Genomic DNA, 16,826 nt, shown 5'->3' on the forward strand with positions numbered 1-16,826 from the left:
ATAGCCTGAGAAACACGTCACTACTTCTGTAGTTCTCACCCTCCTGGTTTTGGCTTACATATGTGTTGTGAATTCTGTGGCCAAGCTCCCTCCTGTGGTCGAGAGTGGTACTTCGGCTGGTTCTGTCTATGAGCTTCCTTTGGTGGATGAGAGTGGTACTGCAGCTTGTGAGTTTCCTTCCTCAGGTGACGAGGTTAAGTCGTTAGGTGCTGCTCTATTTAACTCCACCTGGTGCTTTGATCCTGGCCTCCAGTCAATGTTCTAGTATTGGTCTTGCTTCCTCCTGGATCGTTCCTGTGGCCTGTCTATCCTGCATAAGCTAAGTTTTGCTTGTGTTATTTTTTGCTTGCTATTTTTTCTGTCCAGCTTGCTTTATTGGTTTTTCTTGCTTGCTGGAAGCTCTGAGACGCAGAGGAAGCACCTCCGTACCGTTAGTCGGTGCGGAGGGTCTTTTTGCCCCTCTGCGTGGTTGTTTGTAGGTTTTTGTGTTGACCGCAAAGCTATCTTTCCTATCCTCGGTCTATTCAGTAAGTCGGGCCTCACTTTGCTAAATCTATTTAATCTCTGTGTTTGTATTTTCATCTTACTCACAGTCATTATATGTGGGGGGCTGCCTTTTCCTTTGGGGAATTTCTCTGAGGCAAGGTAGGCTTATTTTTCTTTCTTCAGGGCTAGTTAGTTTCTCAGGCTGTGCCGAGTTGCATAGGGAGCGTTAGGCACAATCCACGGCTACCTCTAGTGTGGTGTGTTAGGATTAGGGATTGTGGTCAGCAGAGTTTCCACGTCTCAGAGCTCGTCCTTTGTTTTTGGTAATTGTCAGGTCACTTTGTGTGCTCTGAACTTCATTGTCCATTGTGGTTCTGAATTACCTGTTCATAACAGTACTGGAGGCCCAAAGTACTAATGCTTCTCAATAGAGGGAAAAGAGAAGTTCTGAGACCATTTTTTTTTCTTTGCACTGTGTTCTGTCTTTCTTTTCCCCTTTACATCAGGGTGATTCAGAACACAGGTGTGGACATGGACATTCAAGGTCTGTTCTCTTTGATGGATAATCTCGCTATAAATGTACAGAATATTCAAGATTTAGTGGTTCAGAATCCTATGTTAGAACCTAAGATTCCTATTCCTGAGTTATTTTCTGGAGATAGAGCAAAGTTTTTGAATTTTAAAAATAATTGTAAACTATTTCTGGCTTTGAAACCCCGCTCCTCTGGTGACCCAGTACAACAAGTTAAAATCATTATTTCTTTATTACGTGGCGACCCTCAAGACTGGGCATTTTCCCTTGCGCCAGGAGATCCTGCATTATGTAATATTGATGCGTTTTTTCTGGCGCTCGGATTGCTGTACGACGAACCTAATTCAGTGGATCAGGCAGAGAAAAATTTGCTGGCTCTGTGTCAGGATGAGATAGAGATTTATTGTCAGAAGTTTAGAAAGTGGTCCGTGCTCACTCAATGGAATGAATGTGCGCTGGCAGCTATTTTCAGAAAGGGTCTCTCTGAAGCCCTTAAGGATATCATGGTGGGATTTCCTATGCCTGCTGGTCTGAATGAGTCTATGTCTTTGGCCATTCAGATCGGTCGACGCTTGCGCGAGCGTAAATCTGTGCACCATTTGGCGGTATTATCTGAGCTTAAACCTGAGCCTATGCAGTGCGATAGGACTTTGACCAGAGCTGAAAGGCAAGAACACAGACGTCAGAATGGACTGTGTTTCTACTGTGGTGATTCCACTCATGCTATCTCCGATTGTCCTAAGCGCACTAAGCGGTTCGCTAGGTCTGCCACCATTGGTACGGTACAGTCGAAATTTCTTTTGTCCGTTACTTTGATCTGCTCTTTGTCTTACTATTCTGTCATGGCATTTGTGGATTCAGGCGCTGCCCTGAATTTGATGGACTTGGAGTTTGCTAGGCGCTGTGGGTTTGTCTTGGAGCCCTTGCAGTGTCCTATTCCATTGAGAGGAATTGATGCTACGCCTTTGGCCAAGAATAAGCCTCAGTATTGGACCCAGCTGACCATGTGCATGGCTCCTGCGCACCAGGAGGATATTCGCTTTCTGGTGTTGCATAATCTGCATGATGTGGTCGTGTTGGGGTTGCCATGGCTACAAGTCCATAACCCAGTATTAGATTGGAAATCTATGTCTGTGTCCAGCTGGGGTTGTCAGGGGGTACATGGTGATGTTCCATCTCTGTCTATCTCATCATCCACCCCTTCTGAGGTCCCAGAGTTTTTGTCTGATTACCGGGATGTATTCGATGAGCCCAAGTCCAATGCCCTACCTCCGCATAGGGATTGTGATTGTGCTATCGATTTGATTCCTGGTAGTAAGTTTCCTAAGGGTCGACTGTTTAATTTATCTGTACCTGAGCACGCCGCTATGCGGAGTTACGTGAAGGAGTCTTTGGAGAAGGGTCATATTCGCCCGTCATCGTCGCCATTGGGAGCAGGGTTCTTTTTTGTGGCTTGAAGGATAAATTCCTGATTGTATACTTGGATGATATTTTGGTCTTCTCGGATGATTGGGAGTCTCATGTGAAGCAGGTCAGAATGGTGTTCCAGGTCCTGCGTGCTAATTCTTTGTTTGTGAAGGGGTCAAAGTGTCTCTTTGGTGTTCAGAAGATTTCATTTTTGGGGTTCATTTTTTCTCCTTCTACTGTCGAGATGGACCCTGTTAAAGTTCAGGCCATTTATGATTGGACTCAACCAACATCTTTGAAGAGTCTGCAGAAGTTCCTGGGCTTTGCTAATTTTTATCGTCGCTTCATCGCTAATTTTTCTAGTATTGCTAAACCGTTGACTGATTTAACCAAGAAGGGTGCTGATGTGGTCAATTGGTCTTCTGCTGCTGTGGAAGCTTTTCAGGAGTTGAAGCGTCGTTTTTCTTCTGCCCCTGTGTTGTGCCAACCAGATGTTTCGCTTCCGTTCCAGGTCGAGGTTGATGCTTTCGAAATTGGAGCAGGGGCTGTTTTGTCGCAGAGAAGTTCTGATTGCTCGGTGATGAAACCATGCGCCTTCTTTTCCAGGAAATTTTCGCCTGCTGAGCGAAATTATGATGTTGGCAATCGAGAGTTGCTAGCCATGAAGTGGGCATTCGAGGAGTGGCGTCATTGGCTTGAAGGAGCTAAGCATCGCGTGGTGGTCTTGACTGATCACAAAAACTTGACTTATCTCGAGTCTGCCAAACGGTTGAATCCTAGACAGGCTCGTTGGTCGCTGTTTTTCTCCCGTTTTGACTTTGTGGTTTCGTACCTTCCGGGCTCTAAAAATGTGAAGGCGGATGCCCTGTCTAGGAGTTTTGTGCCCGATTCTCCGGGTTTGTCTGAGCCGGCGGGTATTCTCAAAGAGGGGGTAATTTTGTCTGCCATCTCCCCTGATTTGCGGCGGGTGCTGCAAAAATTTCAGGCTAATAGACCTGACCGTTGCCCAGCGGAGAAACTGTTTGTCCCTGATAGGTGGACGAATAGAGTTATCTCTGAGGTTCATTGTTCGGTGTTGGCTGGTCATCCTGGAATCTTTGGTACTAGAGATTTGGTGGCTAGATCCTTTTGGTGGCCGTCTCTGTCGCGGGATGTGCGTTCTTTTGTGCAGTCCTGTGGGATTTGTGCTCGGGCTAAGCCCTGCTGTTCTCGTGCCAGTGGGTTGCTTTTGCCCTTGCCGGTCCCGAAGAGGCCTTGGACACATATCTCTATGGATTTTATTTCGGATCTCCCCGTCTCTCAAAGAATGTCGGTCATTTGGGTGGTTTGTGATCGCTTCTCTAAGATGGTCCATTTGGTGCCCTTGTCTAAATTGCCTTCCTCCTCTGATTTGGTGCCGTTGTTTTTCCAGCATGTGGTTCGTTTACATGGCATTCCAGAGAACATCGTTTCTGACAGAGGTTCCCAGTTTGTTTCGAGGTTTTGGCGAGCCTTTTGTGCTAGGATGGGCATTGATTTGTCTTTTTCCTCGGCTTTCCATCCTCAGACAAATGGCCAGACTGAACGAACCAATCAGACCTTGGAAACATATCTGAGATGTTTTGTTTCTGCTGATCAGGATGATTGGGTGTCCTTTTTGCCTTTGGCTGAGTTCGCCCTTAATAATCGGGCCAGCTCGGCTACTTTGGTTTCGCCGTTTTTCTGCAATTCTGGGTTCCACCCTCGTTTCTCTTCAGGGCAGGCTGAGTCTTCGGACTGTCCTGGTGTGGATACTGTGGTGGATAGGTTGCAGCAGATTTGGACTCATGTAGTGGACAATCTGACTTTGTCCCAGGAGAAGGCTCAATGTTTCGCTAACCGCAGGCGCTGTGTGGGTCCCCGACTTCGTGTTGGGGATTTGGTTTGGTTGTCATCTCGTTATATTCCTATGAAGGTTTCCTCTCCTAAATTTAAGCCTCGTTTCATTGGTCCATATAGGATTTCTGAGGTCCTTAATCCTGTGTCTTTTCGTTTGACTCTTCCAGCTTCTTTTTCCATCCATAACGTGTTCCATAGGTCATTGTTGCGGAGATACGTGGCACCTGTGGTTCCATCTATTGATCCTCCTGCTCCGGTTTTGGTTGAAGGGGAGTTGGAGTATATAGTGGAGAAGATTTTGGATTCTCGTGTTTGGAGACGGAAACTCCAGTATCTGGTTAAGTGGAAAGGTTATGGTCAGGAAGATAATTCCTGGGTCTTTGCCTTTGATGTCCATGCTGCCGATCTCGTTCGTGCCTTTCATGTGGCTCATCCTGGTCGGCTTGGGGGCTCTGGTGAGGGTTCGGTGACCCCTCCTCAAGGGGGGGGGGTACTGTTGTGAATTCTGTGGCCAAGCTCCCTCCTGTGGTCGAGAGTGGTACTTCGGCTGGTTCTGTCTATGAGCCTTCTTTGGTGGATGAGAGTGGTACTGCGGCTTCTGAGTTTCCTTCCTCAGGTGATGAGGTTAAGTCGTTAGGTGCTGCTCTATTTAACTCCACCTGGTGCTTTGATCCTGGCCTCCAGTCAATGTTCTAGTATTGGTCTTGCTTCCTCCTGGATCGTTCCTGTGGCCTGTCTATCCTGCATAAGCTAAGTTTTGCTTGTGTTATTTTTTGCTTGCTATTTTTTCTGTCCAGCTTGCTTTATTGGTTTTTCTTGCTTGCTGGAAGCTCTAAGACGCAGAGGGAGCACCTCCGTACCGTTAGTCGCTGTGGAGGGTGTTATGGCTGGCAATCAGGCAACACAGCGTGCAGTAATCAGCGCACATACAGAGATCTGGCAATAACCCAAAACAATAGGACGAGCTCTGAGACGTGGAATCTCTGTAGACTGCAGTACCTGATCTATCCTCACACAACTGGAAGCAGCAGTGGATTGCGCCTATCCACTACCTATGCAACTCGGCACTGCCTGAGGAGCTGACTAGCCTGAAGATAGAAATACAAGCCTGACTTACCTCAGAGAAATACCCCAAAGGAATAGGCAGCCCCCACATATAATGACTGTTAGCAAGATGAAAAGACAAACGTAGGAATGAAATAGATTCAGCAAAGTGAGGCCCGATATTCTAGACAGAGCGAGGATAGCAAAGAGAACTATGCAGTCTACAAAAAACCCTAAAACGAAAACCACGCAAAGGGGCAAAAAGACCCACCGTGCCGAACTAACAGCACGGCGGTGCACCCCTTTGCTTCTCAGAGCTTCCAGCAAAAGATAATAACAAGCTGGACAGAAAAAACAGAAAACAAACTAGAAGCACTTATCTAGCAGAGCAGCAGGCCCAAGGAAAGATGCAGCAGCTCAGATCCAACACTGGAACATTGACAAGGAGCAAGGAAGACAGACTCAGGTGGAGCTAAATAGCAAGGCAGCCAACGAGCTCACCAAAACACCTGAGGGAGGAAGCCCAGAGACTGCAATACCACTTGTGACCACAGAAGTGAACTCAGCCACAGAATTCACAACAGTACCCCCCCCTTGAGGAGGGGTCACCGAACCCTCACCAGAACCCCCAGGCCGACCAGGATGAGCCACATGAAAGGCACGAACAAGATCTGGGGCATGGACATCAGAGGCAAAAACCCAGGAATTATCTTCCTGAGCATAACCCTTCCATTTGACCAGATACTGGAGTTTCCGTCTAGAGACACGAGAATCCAAAATCTTCTCCACAATATACTCCAATTCCCCCTCCACCAAAACAGGGGCAGGAGGCTCCACAGATGGAACCATAGGTGCCACGTATCTCCTCAACAACGACCTATGGAATACATTATGTATGGAAAAGGAGTCTGGGAGGGTCAGACGAAAAGACACCGGATTGAGAATCTCAGAAATCCTATACGGACCAATAAAACGAGGTTTAAATTTAGGAGAGGAAACCTTCATAGGTATATGACGAGAAGATAACCAAACCAGATCCCCAACACGAAGTCGGGGTCCCACACGGCGTCTGCGATTAGCGAAAAGCTGAGCCTTCTCCTGGGACAAGGTCAAATTGTCCACTACCTGAGTCCAGATCTGCTGCAACCTGTCCACCACATTATCCACACCAGGACAGTCCGAAGACTCAACCTGTCCTGAAGAGAAACGAGGATGGAACCCAGAATTGCAGAAAAATGGAGAGACCAAGGTAGCCGAGCTGGCCCGATTATTAAGGGCGAACTCAGCCAACGGCAAAAATGACACCCAATCATCCTGGTCAGCGGAAACAAAACATCTCAGATATGTTTCCAAGGTCTGATTGGTTCGTTCGGTCTGGCCATTAGTCTGAGGATGGAAGGCCGAGGAAAAAGATAGGTCAATGCCCATCCTACCACAAAAGGCTCGCCAGAACCTCGAGACAAACTGGGAACCTCTGTCAGAAACAATATTCTCAGGAATGCCATGTAAACGAACCACATGCTGGAAGAACAAAGGCACCAAATCAGAGGAGGAAGGCAATTTAACCAAGGGCACCAGATGGACCATTTTAGAAAAGCGATCACAGACCACCCAAATGACAGACATCTTTTGAGAAACGGGAAGGTCAGAAATGAAATCCATCGAAATATGTGTCCAAGGCCTCTTCGGGACCGGCAAGGGCAAAAGCAACCCACTGGCACGTGAACAGCAGGGCTTAGCCCTAGCACAAATTCCACAGGACTGCACAAAAGCACGCACATCCCGTGACAGAGATGGCCACCAGAAGGATCTAGCAACCAACTCCCTGGTACCAAAGATTCCTGGATGACCGGCCAGCACCGAACAATGAAGTTCAGAGATAACTTTACTAGTCCACCTATCAGGGACGAACAGTTTCTCGGCCGGACAACGATCAGGTTTATTAGCCTGAAATTTCTGCAACACTCTCCGCAAATCAGGGGAGATGGCAGACACAATGACTCCTTCCTTGAGGATACTCGCCGGCTCAGATAACCCCGGAGAGTCGGGCACAAAACTCCTAGACAGAGCATCCGCCTTCACATTTTTAGAGCCCGGAAGGTATGAAATCACAAAATCAAAACGAGCAAAAAACAACGACCAACGGGCCTGTCTAGGATTCAAGCGCTTGGCAGACTCAAGATAAGTAAGGTTCTTATGATCAGTCAAAACCACCACGCGATGCTTAGCACCCTCAAGCCAATGACGCCACTCCTCGAATGCCCACTTCATGGCCAGCAACTCTCGGTTGCCCACATCATAATTACGCTCAGCAGCAGAAAATTTCCTGGAAAAGAAAGCACATGGTTTGAACACTGAGCAACCAGAACCTCTCTGTGACAAAACCGCCCCTGCACCAATCTCAGAAGCATCAACCTCGACCTGGAACGGAAGAGAAACATCAGGTTGACACAACACAGGGGCACAGCAAAAACGACGCTTCAACTCCTGAAAAGCTTCCACGGCAGCAGAAGACCAATTAACCAAATCAGCACCCTTCTTGGTCAAATCGGTCAATGGTCTGGCAATGCTAGAAAAATTACAGATGAAGCGACGATAAAAATTAGCAAAGCCCAGGAATTTCTGCAAACTTTTTAGAGATGTCGGCTGAGTCCAATCCTGGATGGCCTGAACCTTAACCGGATCCATCTCGATAGTAGAAGGGGAAAAGATGAACCCCAAAAATGAAACTTTCTGCACACCGAAGAGACACTTTGATCCCTTCACGAACAAGGAATTAGCACGCAGTACCTGGAAAACCATTCTGACTTGCTTCACATGAGACTCCCAATCATCTGAGAAGATCAAAATGTCATCCAAGTAAACAATCAAGAATTTATCCAGATACTCACGGAAAATGTCATGCATAAAAGACTGAAAAACAGATGGAGCATTGGCAAGTCCGAACGGCATCACCAGATACTCAAAATGACCCTCGGGCGTATTAAATGCCGTTTTCCATTCATCTCCCTGCCTGATTCTCACCAGATTATACGCACCACGAAGATCAATCTTAGTAAACCAACTAGCCCCCTTAATCCGAGCAAACAAGTCAGAAATCAATGGCAAGGGATACTGAAACTTAACAGTGATCTTATTAAGAAGGCGGTAATCAATACACGGTCTTAGCGAACCATCCTTCTTGGCTACAAAAAAGAACCCTGCTCCCAATGGTGACGACGATGGGCGAATATGTCCCTTCTCCAGGGACTCCTTCACATAACTGCGCATAGCGGTGTGTTCAGGTACGGACAAATTAAATAAACGACCCTTAGGGAATTTACTACCAGGAATCAAATCGATAGCACAATCACAATTCCTATGCGGAGGTAGGGCATCAGACTTGGACTCTTCAAATACATCCTGAAAGTCCGACAAGAACTCTGGGATGTCAGAAGGAATGGATGACGAAATAGACAAAAATGGAACATCACCATGTACTCCCTGACAACCCCAGCTGGTTACCGACATAGAGTTCCAATCCAATACTGGATTATGGGTTTGTAGCCATGGCAACCCCAACACGACCACATCATGCAAATTATGCAGTACCAAAAAGCGAATAACTTCCTGATGTGCAGGAGCCATGCACATGGTCAGCTGGGCCCAGTACTGAGGCTTATTCTTGGCCAGAGGTGTAGCATCAATTCCTCTCAACGGAATAGGACACCGCAAAGGCTCCAAGAAAAATCCACAACGTTTAGCATAATCCAAATCCATCAGATTCAGGGCAGCGCCTGAATCCACAAACGCCATGACAGAATATGATGACAAAGAGCACATTAAGGTAATGGACAAAAGGAATTTGGACTGTACAGTACCAATAACGGCAGAGCTATCGAACCGCCTAGTGCGTTTAGGACAATTAGAAATAGCATGAGTAGAATCACCACAATAGAAACACAGTCTGTTCAGACGTCTGTGTTCGTGCCGTTCTACTTTAGTCATAGTCCTGTCGCACTGCATAGGCTCAGGTTTACTCTCAGACAATACCGCCAGATGGTGCACAGATTTACGCTCGCGCAAGCGACGACCGATCTGAATGGCCAAGGACATAGACTCATTCAAACCAGCAGGCATAGGAAATCCCACCATTACATCCTTAAGAGCTTCAGAGAGACCCTTTCTGAACAAAGCCGCTAGTGCAGATTCATTCCACAGAGTGAGTACTGACCATTTTCTAAATTTCTGACAATATACTTCTACATCATCCTGACCCTGGCATAAAGCCAGCAGATTTTTCTCAGCTTGATCCACTGAATTAGGCTCATCGTAAAGCAATCCCAGCGCCTGGAAAAATGCATCAACATTACTCAATGCAGAATCTCCTGGTGCAAGAGAAAACGCCCAGTCCTGTGGGTCGCCGCGCAAAAAAGAAATAATAATCAAAACCTGTTGAATAGGATTACCAGAAGAATGAGGTTTCAAGGCCAAAAATAGCTTACAATTATTTCTGAAGCTCAGGAACTTAGTTCTGTCACCAAAAAACAAATCAGGAATCGGAATTCTTGGTTCTAGCATCGATTTCTGATCAATAGTATCTTGAATCTTTTGTACATTTACAACGAGATTATCCATTGAGGAGCACAGAGCCTGAATATCCATGTCCACAGCTGTGTCCTGAAGCACTCTAATGTCTAGGGGAAAAAAAAGACTGAAGACAGAGCTAAGAAAAAAAAATGATGTCAGGATTTCTTTTTTCCCTCTATTGGAAATCATTGAATGGCTCCTTGTACTGTTATGGCTGGCAATCAGGCAACACAGCGTGCAGTAATCAGCGCACATACAGAGATCTGGCAATAACCCAAAACAATAGGACGAGCTCTGAGACGTGGAATCTCTGTAGACTGCAGTACCTGATCTATCCTCACACAACTGGAAGCAGCAGTGGATTGCGCCTATCCACTACCTATGCAACTCGGCACTGCCTGAGGAGCTGACTAGCCTGAAGATAGAAATACAAGCCTGACTTACCTCAGAGAAATACCCCAAAGGAATAGGCAGCCCCCACATATAATGACTGTTAGCAAGATGAAAAGACAAACGTAGGAATGAAATAGATTCAGCAAAGTGAGGCCCGATATTCTAGACAGAGCGAGGATAGCAAAGAGAACTATGCAGTCTACAAAAAACCCTAAAACGAAAACCACGCAAAGGGGCAAAAAGACCCACCGTGCCGAACTAACAGCACGGCGGTGCACCCCTTTGCTTCTCAGAGCTTCCAGCAAAAGATAATAACAAGCTGGACAGAAAAAACAGAAAACAAACTAGAAGCACTTATCTAGCAGAGCAGCAGGCCCAAGGAAAGATGCAGCAGCTCAGATCCAACACTGGAACATTGACAAGGAGCAAGGAAGACAGACTCAGGTGGAGCTAAATAGCAAGGCAGCCAACGAGCTCACCAAAACACCTGAGGGAGGAAGCCCAGAGACTGCAATACCACTTGTGACCACAGAAGTGAACTCAGCCACAGAATTCACAACAGGAGGGTCTTTTTGCCCCTCTGCGTGGTTGTTTGTAGGTTTTTGTGTTGACCGCAAAGCTATCTTTCCTATCCTCGGTCTATTCAGTAAGTCAGGCCTCACTTTGCTAAATCTATTTCATCTCTGTGTTTGTATTTTCATCTTACTCACAGTCATTATATGTGGGGGGCTGCCTTTTCCTTTGGGGAATTTCTGAGGCAAGGTAGGCTTATTTTTCTTTCTTCAGGGCTAGTTAGTTTCTCAGGCTGTGCCGAGTTACATAGGGAGCGTTAGGCGCAATCCACGGCTACCTCTAGTGTGGTGTGTTAGGATTAGGGATTGCGGTCAGCAGAGTTCCCACGTCTCAGAGCTCGTCCTTTGTTTTTGGTAATTGTCAGATCACTTTGTGTGCTCTGAACTTCAATGTCCATTGTGGTTCTGAATTACCTGTTCATAACACATATGCTGATGTGAAATACTGACCAAACACTCAACGTGTGAACGTGGCCTTAAACATACTGTAGACAAAGCAAACATCCTCACTCCAAAAAAAAGCTGAAAAAAGTGTGAACACCACAAAACAAGCTGAAAAACAGGTGATTTGAATGCAACATTTTTACTGCTAATAGAAATGGTTTTGGCTACTGTGAAAAAAATGCTGCATGTGAACATAGTCTTACCCTGAAACGCTATGTCTATCTGTGGTGTTACATAGGACTGCAGGTGATATATACTAAATTATCTGTACTCAGTTATCACTGCTATCTCTGATGTTACATGGGACTGCATGTGATATATACTACATTATCTGTACTCAGAGAATTATCACTGCTATATCTGGTGTTAAACTTCAAAAAATTTGTAACATGCCTTGGCAAGGCAGCTTTAAACAATAAGTACATCAAAGAAACCAAAACAAAGCTATTGCCATAAAATACTAAATATTTTATTATGATTAGTTTAAAATGTAAAATGTAATTACTTATCATCCATTTTGAATCTATATCCTTGGGTTTTCCTTTTTGACTGCTTTTGAGACTTTTTTACTCTGTTATATTTTGGATATTAACCCTTGGATGACAACAAAAGCACCTTCCTTATTAATGTGATTATCTTTGTAATTATTATCATCTTTCTGTACCTCTTGGCATATTATTTATACCGGATGGGCTGTTTATTATCTGTGCATTGTGCCCCCACATTTTTTCCTTCCTTTACCTTCTTTGTATGTTTTTTGTGAATTTTACATTTTAAACTAATCGTAATAAAATATTTAGTATTTTATGGCAATAGCTTTGTTTTGGTTTCTTTGATGTATCTCTGGTGTTACATGGGACTGCAGGTGACATCTACTACATTGTGTGTTCTCAGAGAGTTAGCACTGTTTTATCTTTAAAAAAAATTAAGAGGGGGTTGGGGGCAACTCTTTGTCTTGGGCCCCCAATCTTTTCTGACCCTAGCAACGCCCCTGCGCACAGCTAATAGTGGCAGACCCGTTGGCCGATATAAGGCCCCTAAATATGGGGGCACAGTGCAATGTTATCATTTGGGGCCCCCACTTAAAACTTTTGCCTAGGGCCCCAAACCGGCCCTGTCAGCGTCACACATCTGCCTCACTATTCACGGAAACACTATCTGCTCTGTTACGACAATGGATCCGACATGCCTTCAAAGGGTTAAAACCAATGACGTCACTGATGTAAACAACCGCTGATGCGTTGCCATGGCGACCTTCTGCGTTGCTGACGCCAGGTGGCGTTTCTTTGGTCGGATGTGCTCGGTAATCGGCTGTTGCTGCCTGTTTCCCCCAGGCTGCCCGAGCGACATGTTAGGCGGGGAGCGGGCGGCGGCGGCGGCTGTGTGTGCGCGGCGGGACTGAGAGAGACGAGGAGCCCGCGCTGACAGGACTAGTATGGGCTGTCACTGAGGGGAGAGAGGCTACAGCACGGGCCCCGGAGCCGCCACGGGGTTGCCGAGAACGACAGTGACGGAGCTCAGGGCCGGGACAAGATGGCAGCAGCGGCCGCAGCGAGCTGAGCATGCAGAGGGGCCCCGCTCACTGCCTGACATGTCCGGCACAGCCCTGCACGCTGCACCTCCTCCTGCTCTATGAAGGTGAGCGGGAATGTACGCGCCATTGGGGCCGGAGACTTCTAGGGGAACTGCCACCCAGACAGGCCAGGAAGTGGGGGCGCTATACCCCCGTGCCCAGACAGGCCAGGAAGCGGGGGCGCTATACCCCCGTGCCCAGACAGGCCAGGAAGCAGGGGCGCTATACCCCCGTGCCCAGACAGGCCAGGAAGCGGGGGCGCTATACCCCCGTGCCCAGACAGGCCAGGAAGCGGGGGCGCTATACCCCCGTGCCCAGACAGGCCAGGAAGCGGGGGCGCTATACCCCCGTGCCCAGACAGGCCAGGAAGAGGGGGCGCTATACCCCCGTGCCCAGACAGGCCAGGAAGCGGGGGCGCTATACCCCCGTGCCCAGACAGGCCAGGAAGCGGGGGCGCTATACCCCCGTGCCCAGACAGGCCAGGAAGCGGGGGCGCTATACCCCCGTGCCCAGACAGGCCAGGAAGCGGGGGCGCTATACCCCCGTGCCCAGACAGGCCAGGAAGCGGGGGCGCTATACCCCCGTGCCCAGACAGGCCAGGAAGCGGGGGCGCTATACCCCCGTGCCCAGACAGGCCAGGAAGCAGGGGCGCTATACCCCCGTGCCCAGACAGGCCAGGAAGCGGGGGCGCTATACCCCCGTGCCCAGACAGGCCAGGAAGCGGGGGCGCTATACCCCTGTGCCGGCGGAGCCCCCCCTCCCTCCCTCCCCCGTGCCGGCGGAGCCCCCCCCTCCCTCCCTCCCCCGTGCCGGCGGAGCCCCCCCTCCCTCCCTCCCTCCCCCGTGCCGGCGGAGCCCCTCCCTCCCTCCCCCGTGCCGGCGGAGCCCCTCCCTCCCTCCCCCGTGCCGGCGGAGCGCCCAGCCCCCCTCCCCCGTGCCGGCGGAGCGCCCAGCCCCCCTCCCCCGTGCCGGCGGAGCGCCCAGCCCCCCTCCCCCGTGCCGGCGGAGCGCCCAGCCCCCCTCCCCCGTGCCGGCGGAGCGCCCAGCCCCCCTCCCCCGTGCCGGCGGAGCGCCCAGCCCCCCTCCCCCGTGCCGGCGGAGCGCCCAGCCCCCCTCCCCCGTGCCGGCGGAGCGCCCAGCCCCCCTCCCCCGTGCCGGCGGAGCGCCCAGCCCCCCTCCCCCGTGCCGGCGGAGCGCCCAGCCCCCCTCCCCCGTGCCGGCGGAGCGCCCAGCCCCCCTCCCCCGTGCCGGCGGAGCGCCCAGCCCCCCTCCCCCGTGCCGGCGGAGCGCCCAGCCCCCCTCCCCCGTGCCGGCGGAGCGCCCAGCCCCCCTCCCCCGTGCCGGCGGAGCGCCCAGCCCCCCTCCCCCGTGCCGGCGGAGCGCCCAGCCCCCCTCCCCCGTGCCGGCGGAGCGCCCAGCCCCCCTCCCCCGTGCCGGCGGAGCGCCCAGCCCCCCTCCCCCGTGCCGGCGGAGCGCCCAGCCCCCCTCCCCCGTGCCGGCGGAGCGCCCAGCCCCCCTCCCCCGTGCCGGCGGAGCGCCCAGCCCCCCTCCCCCGTGCGGGTGAGTCCGCATGTGATCATTGAACTGTGTGGCGGCACTGCGCCCAGTACATTCTATGGTGAGATTTCTCTTGCGCTAGAGGAATTGACATGCTGCGGTCTGTCCGTCTCCGTGGGTGACTATGCTGTTACATCTGGCTGCTGCGGGTTTGTAACTCCAGATCATGGGCACATACCCTTAGTGTTGTTTTAACATTGGACATGGTGGTCCCCTCTGCGTGAAAGTGTTCATGTAAGAACAGATCTGGCGTTTGAGGCATGGTCTGAGAATTGGGGACAGGGAATGGCTGAGCGGTAAAGTATTGTGCACATTAAATAATGAAGAGCTGTGTTGTGGACCCAGTAATGTGTGTGATTTCTACAAGAGATATCAAGTCTTTGACCGCAGATTGTGACCACCATGTGATTTTTTTTTTAATTAAGATACTGGTATTTTCTGTAGGGAAATGTCCAGCTTAGGAAGTATGCTCCTGCTCCCCATAATGCCGCGTGATCTCCTGGATAACAATACTTGGTGGGAATGTGATGGCTCTTTGCTTGAGAACACTATATTATTGCGGAGCTGCTATCTGGGCCGGTCTCATGAGCGCCTGGTTTATGGCAGCTAGTCCCGGATCTAGAGACCATTGATGCTGGTAGTTCTGGTCTTTAGATCCTGCAGTCGTGCTGGGACATGAGTCTACTAAAAGCGCAGAAAACACTGGCCTTCCACAGTAGGGGACGATGCAAGGTAAAATGGCTGCATAGTATGGATGCAGTACTTCCCAGGGAACATAATATTTGCATTTCACATCACACCCCATCTGTTTCTTGCCAAAAATGAGAATGGATTCCTGCAGAAGTAGAAAAATAGTCCTACTTCTTTCTCTTGGGGATCATTTCCTGTTTTTTTTTAGCTAGAAAATGGGCGCTTCGAACATGGCCCATGAAACATGTTCAGACTTGTGTATATTGTGTCTGTGTGGTTAACAGCACATTGACCAGGTGATAAGCTGTGTGCCAGTGCACACAAGCAACAGTCATTGTGGAAAACCCAAAACCTTAGCATTCAGAAGTCTGGTCTGGTTTATGGCGTGGCCTAGCGGTTAGTAATGGTAGGCCACGTGTTGGCGAGCACAGTCACGGCCGTGTGCAGGTGGGAATATTTCAAGTTTTAGTATGACCATGTGAACGCAGCCTAATTATTACTATGTCATACATAGGCTCCGTGATCTGCTTATGGCCTGAACTATCACCACATAATAATAATAATAATAATCTTTATTTTTATATAGCGCTAACATATTCCGCAGCGCTTTACAGTTTGCACACATTATCATTACATAAGATTACTGTATCAGGACTGTTAGCTGTGCTTTTATGTGAAATGAGGATTTAAAAAAAAAAAAAACTTTCAAGGAAATATGTATAGATTAATTTCCTAGTCTAATGGTAGATTTCAGCAGCTTAAAGAATAAGGCTACTTTCACACTAGCGTCGTTTGGCCTCCGTCGCAATGCGTCGTTTTGGAGAAAAAATGCATCCTGCAAAGTTGCCCGCAGGATGCGTTTTTTCTCCATAGACTTGCATTAGCGACGGATTGCCACACGTCGCATCCGTCATGCGACGGATGTGTCATGTCTTTGCAGTCCGTCGGGACAAAAAACATTGCATGCAGCGTTTTTTTTGTCCGTCGGTTCCGCTTTTTCCGACTGCGCATGCGCGGCCGGAACTCCGTCCCCTCCTCCCGGACCTTACAATGGGGCAGCGGATGCGCTGAAATACTGCATCCGCTGCCCCCGTTGTGATTTTATTTCACAGTATGCGTTGGTACATCGGCCCGACGCAGTGCGACGGGCCCGTATCGACGCTAGTGTGAAAGTAGCCTAAGGGAATGTATCCTCTGAGCTTTTAAAACAGAAGACTCTTCAAGAAAGCAGCTGTGTTGTGTTTTTTTTTTTTTTTTTTTTTTTTGAAGGGTCTTCCTTTTGGCATCTTTTTTGGTCACTTAAGCGACGTCTGTGCCTCTATTGTCTTTGTTTTAATTGTATACATAAACTAGTGAGTGATTTCCAAGCTGAAGGAAGCCACCTGAAGAATGGCAAGGTCAACTTAAGCGGTGTCCCTGCGTTCAAAGCCTGGGACAGATCATGTACACAGCAAGACGTTCTGGTCCCTCCCACCGCATACTTTCATTCATTATCGCAATCTTAAAAGGGAACCTGTAATGTAAAATAATATTAACCTGCAGATCTAGGGTTAATCTGCAGGTTAATAGCATTCTGACACTGCATCGCTGCCACACTGACAGCCCCTCTGCCGGGAGGAAATTCACTTTATTCCCCTGGCTGCCTCGCTCTTTTAGTCATAGGGGCCGTACCAGCACGGCTTCAGCCACTGCTCTGTGTCTA

At 49.1% G+C, this 16,826-nt stretch overlaps 1 protein-coding gene across 1 annotated transcript in view; it reads left to right on the plus strand.

Annotated features, from left to right (window-relative positions):
- The first annotated feature begins 12,581 nt into the window (after positions 1-12,581).
- HIPK3 (homeodomain interacting protein kinase 3) overlaps positions 12,582-16,826 on the plus strand; it is a 250,315-nt gene continuing 246,070 nt past the window's right edge. Inside the window, exon 1 of the mRNA XM_069739692.1 lies at positions 12,582-12,942. Coding sequence (XP_069595793.1) covers positions 12,867-12,942 — 76 coding nt within the window. The 5' untranslated portion in view covers positions 12,582-12,866. The remainder of the gene's footprint in view (positions 12,943-16,826) is intronic.

The sequence above is a fragment of the Ranitomeya imitator genome, chromosome 9, assembly GCF_032444005.1.
Source record: "Ranitomeya imitator isolate aRanImi1 chromosome 9, aRanImi1.pri, whole genome shotgun sequence".
NCBI classification, from domain to species: Eukaryota; Metazoa; Chordata; class Amphibia; order Anura; family Dendrobatidae; genus Ranitomeya; species Ranitomeya imitator.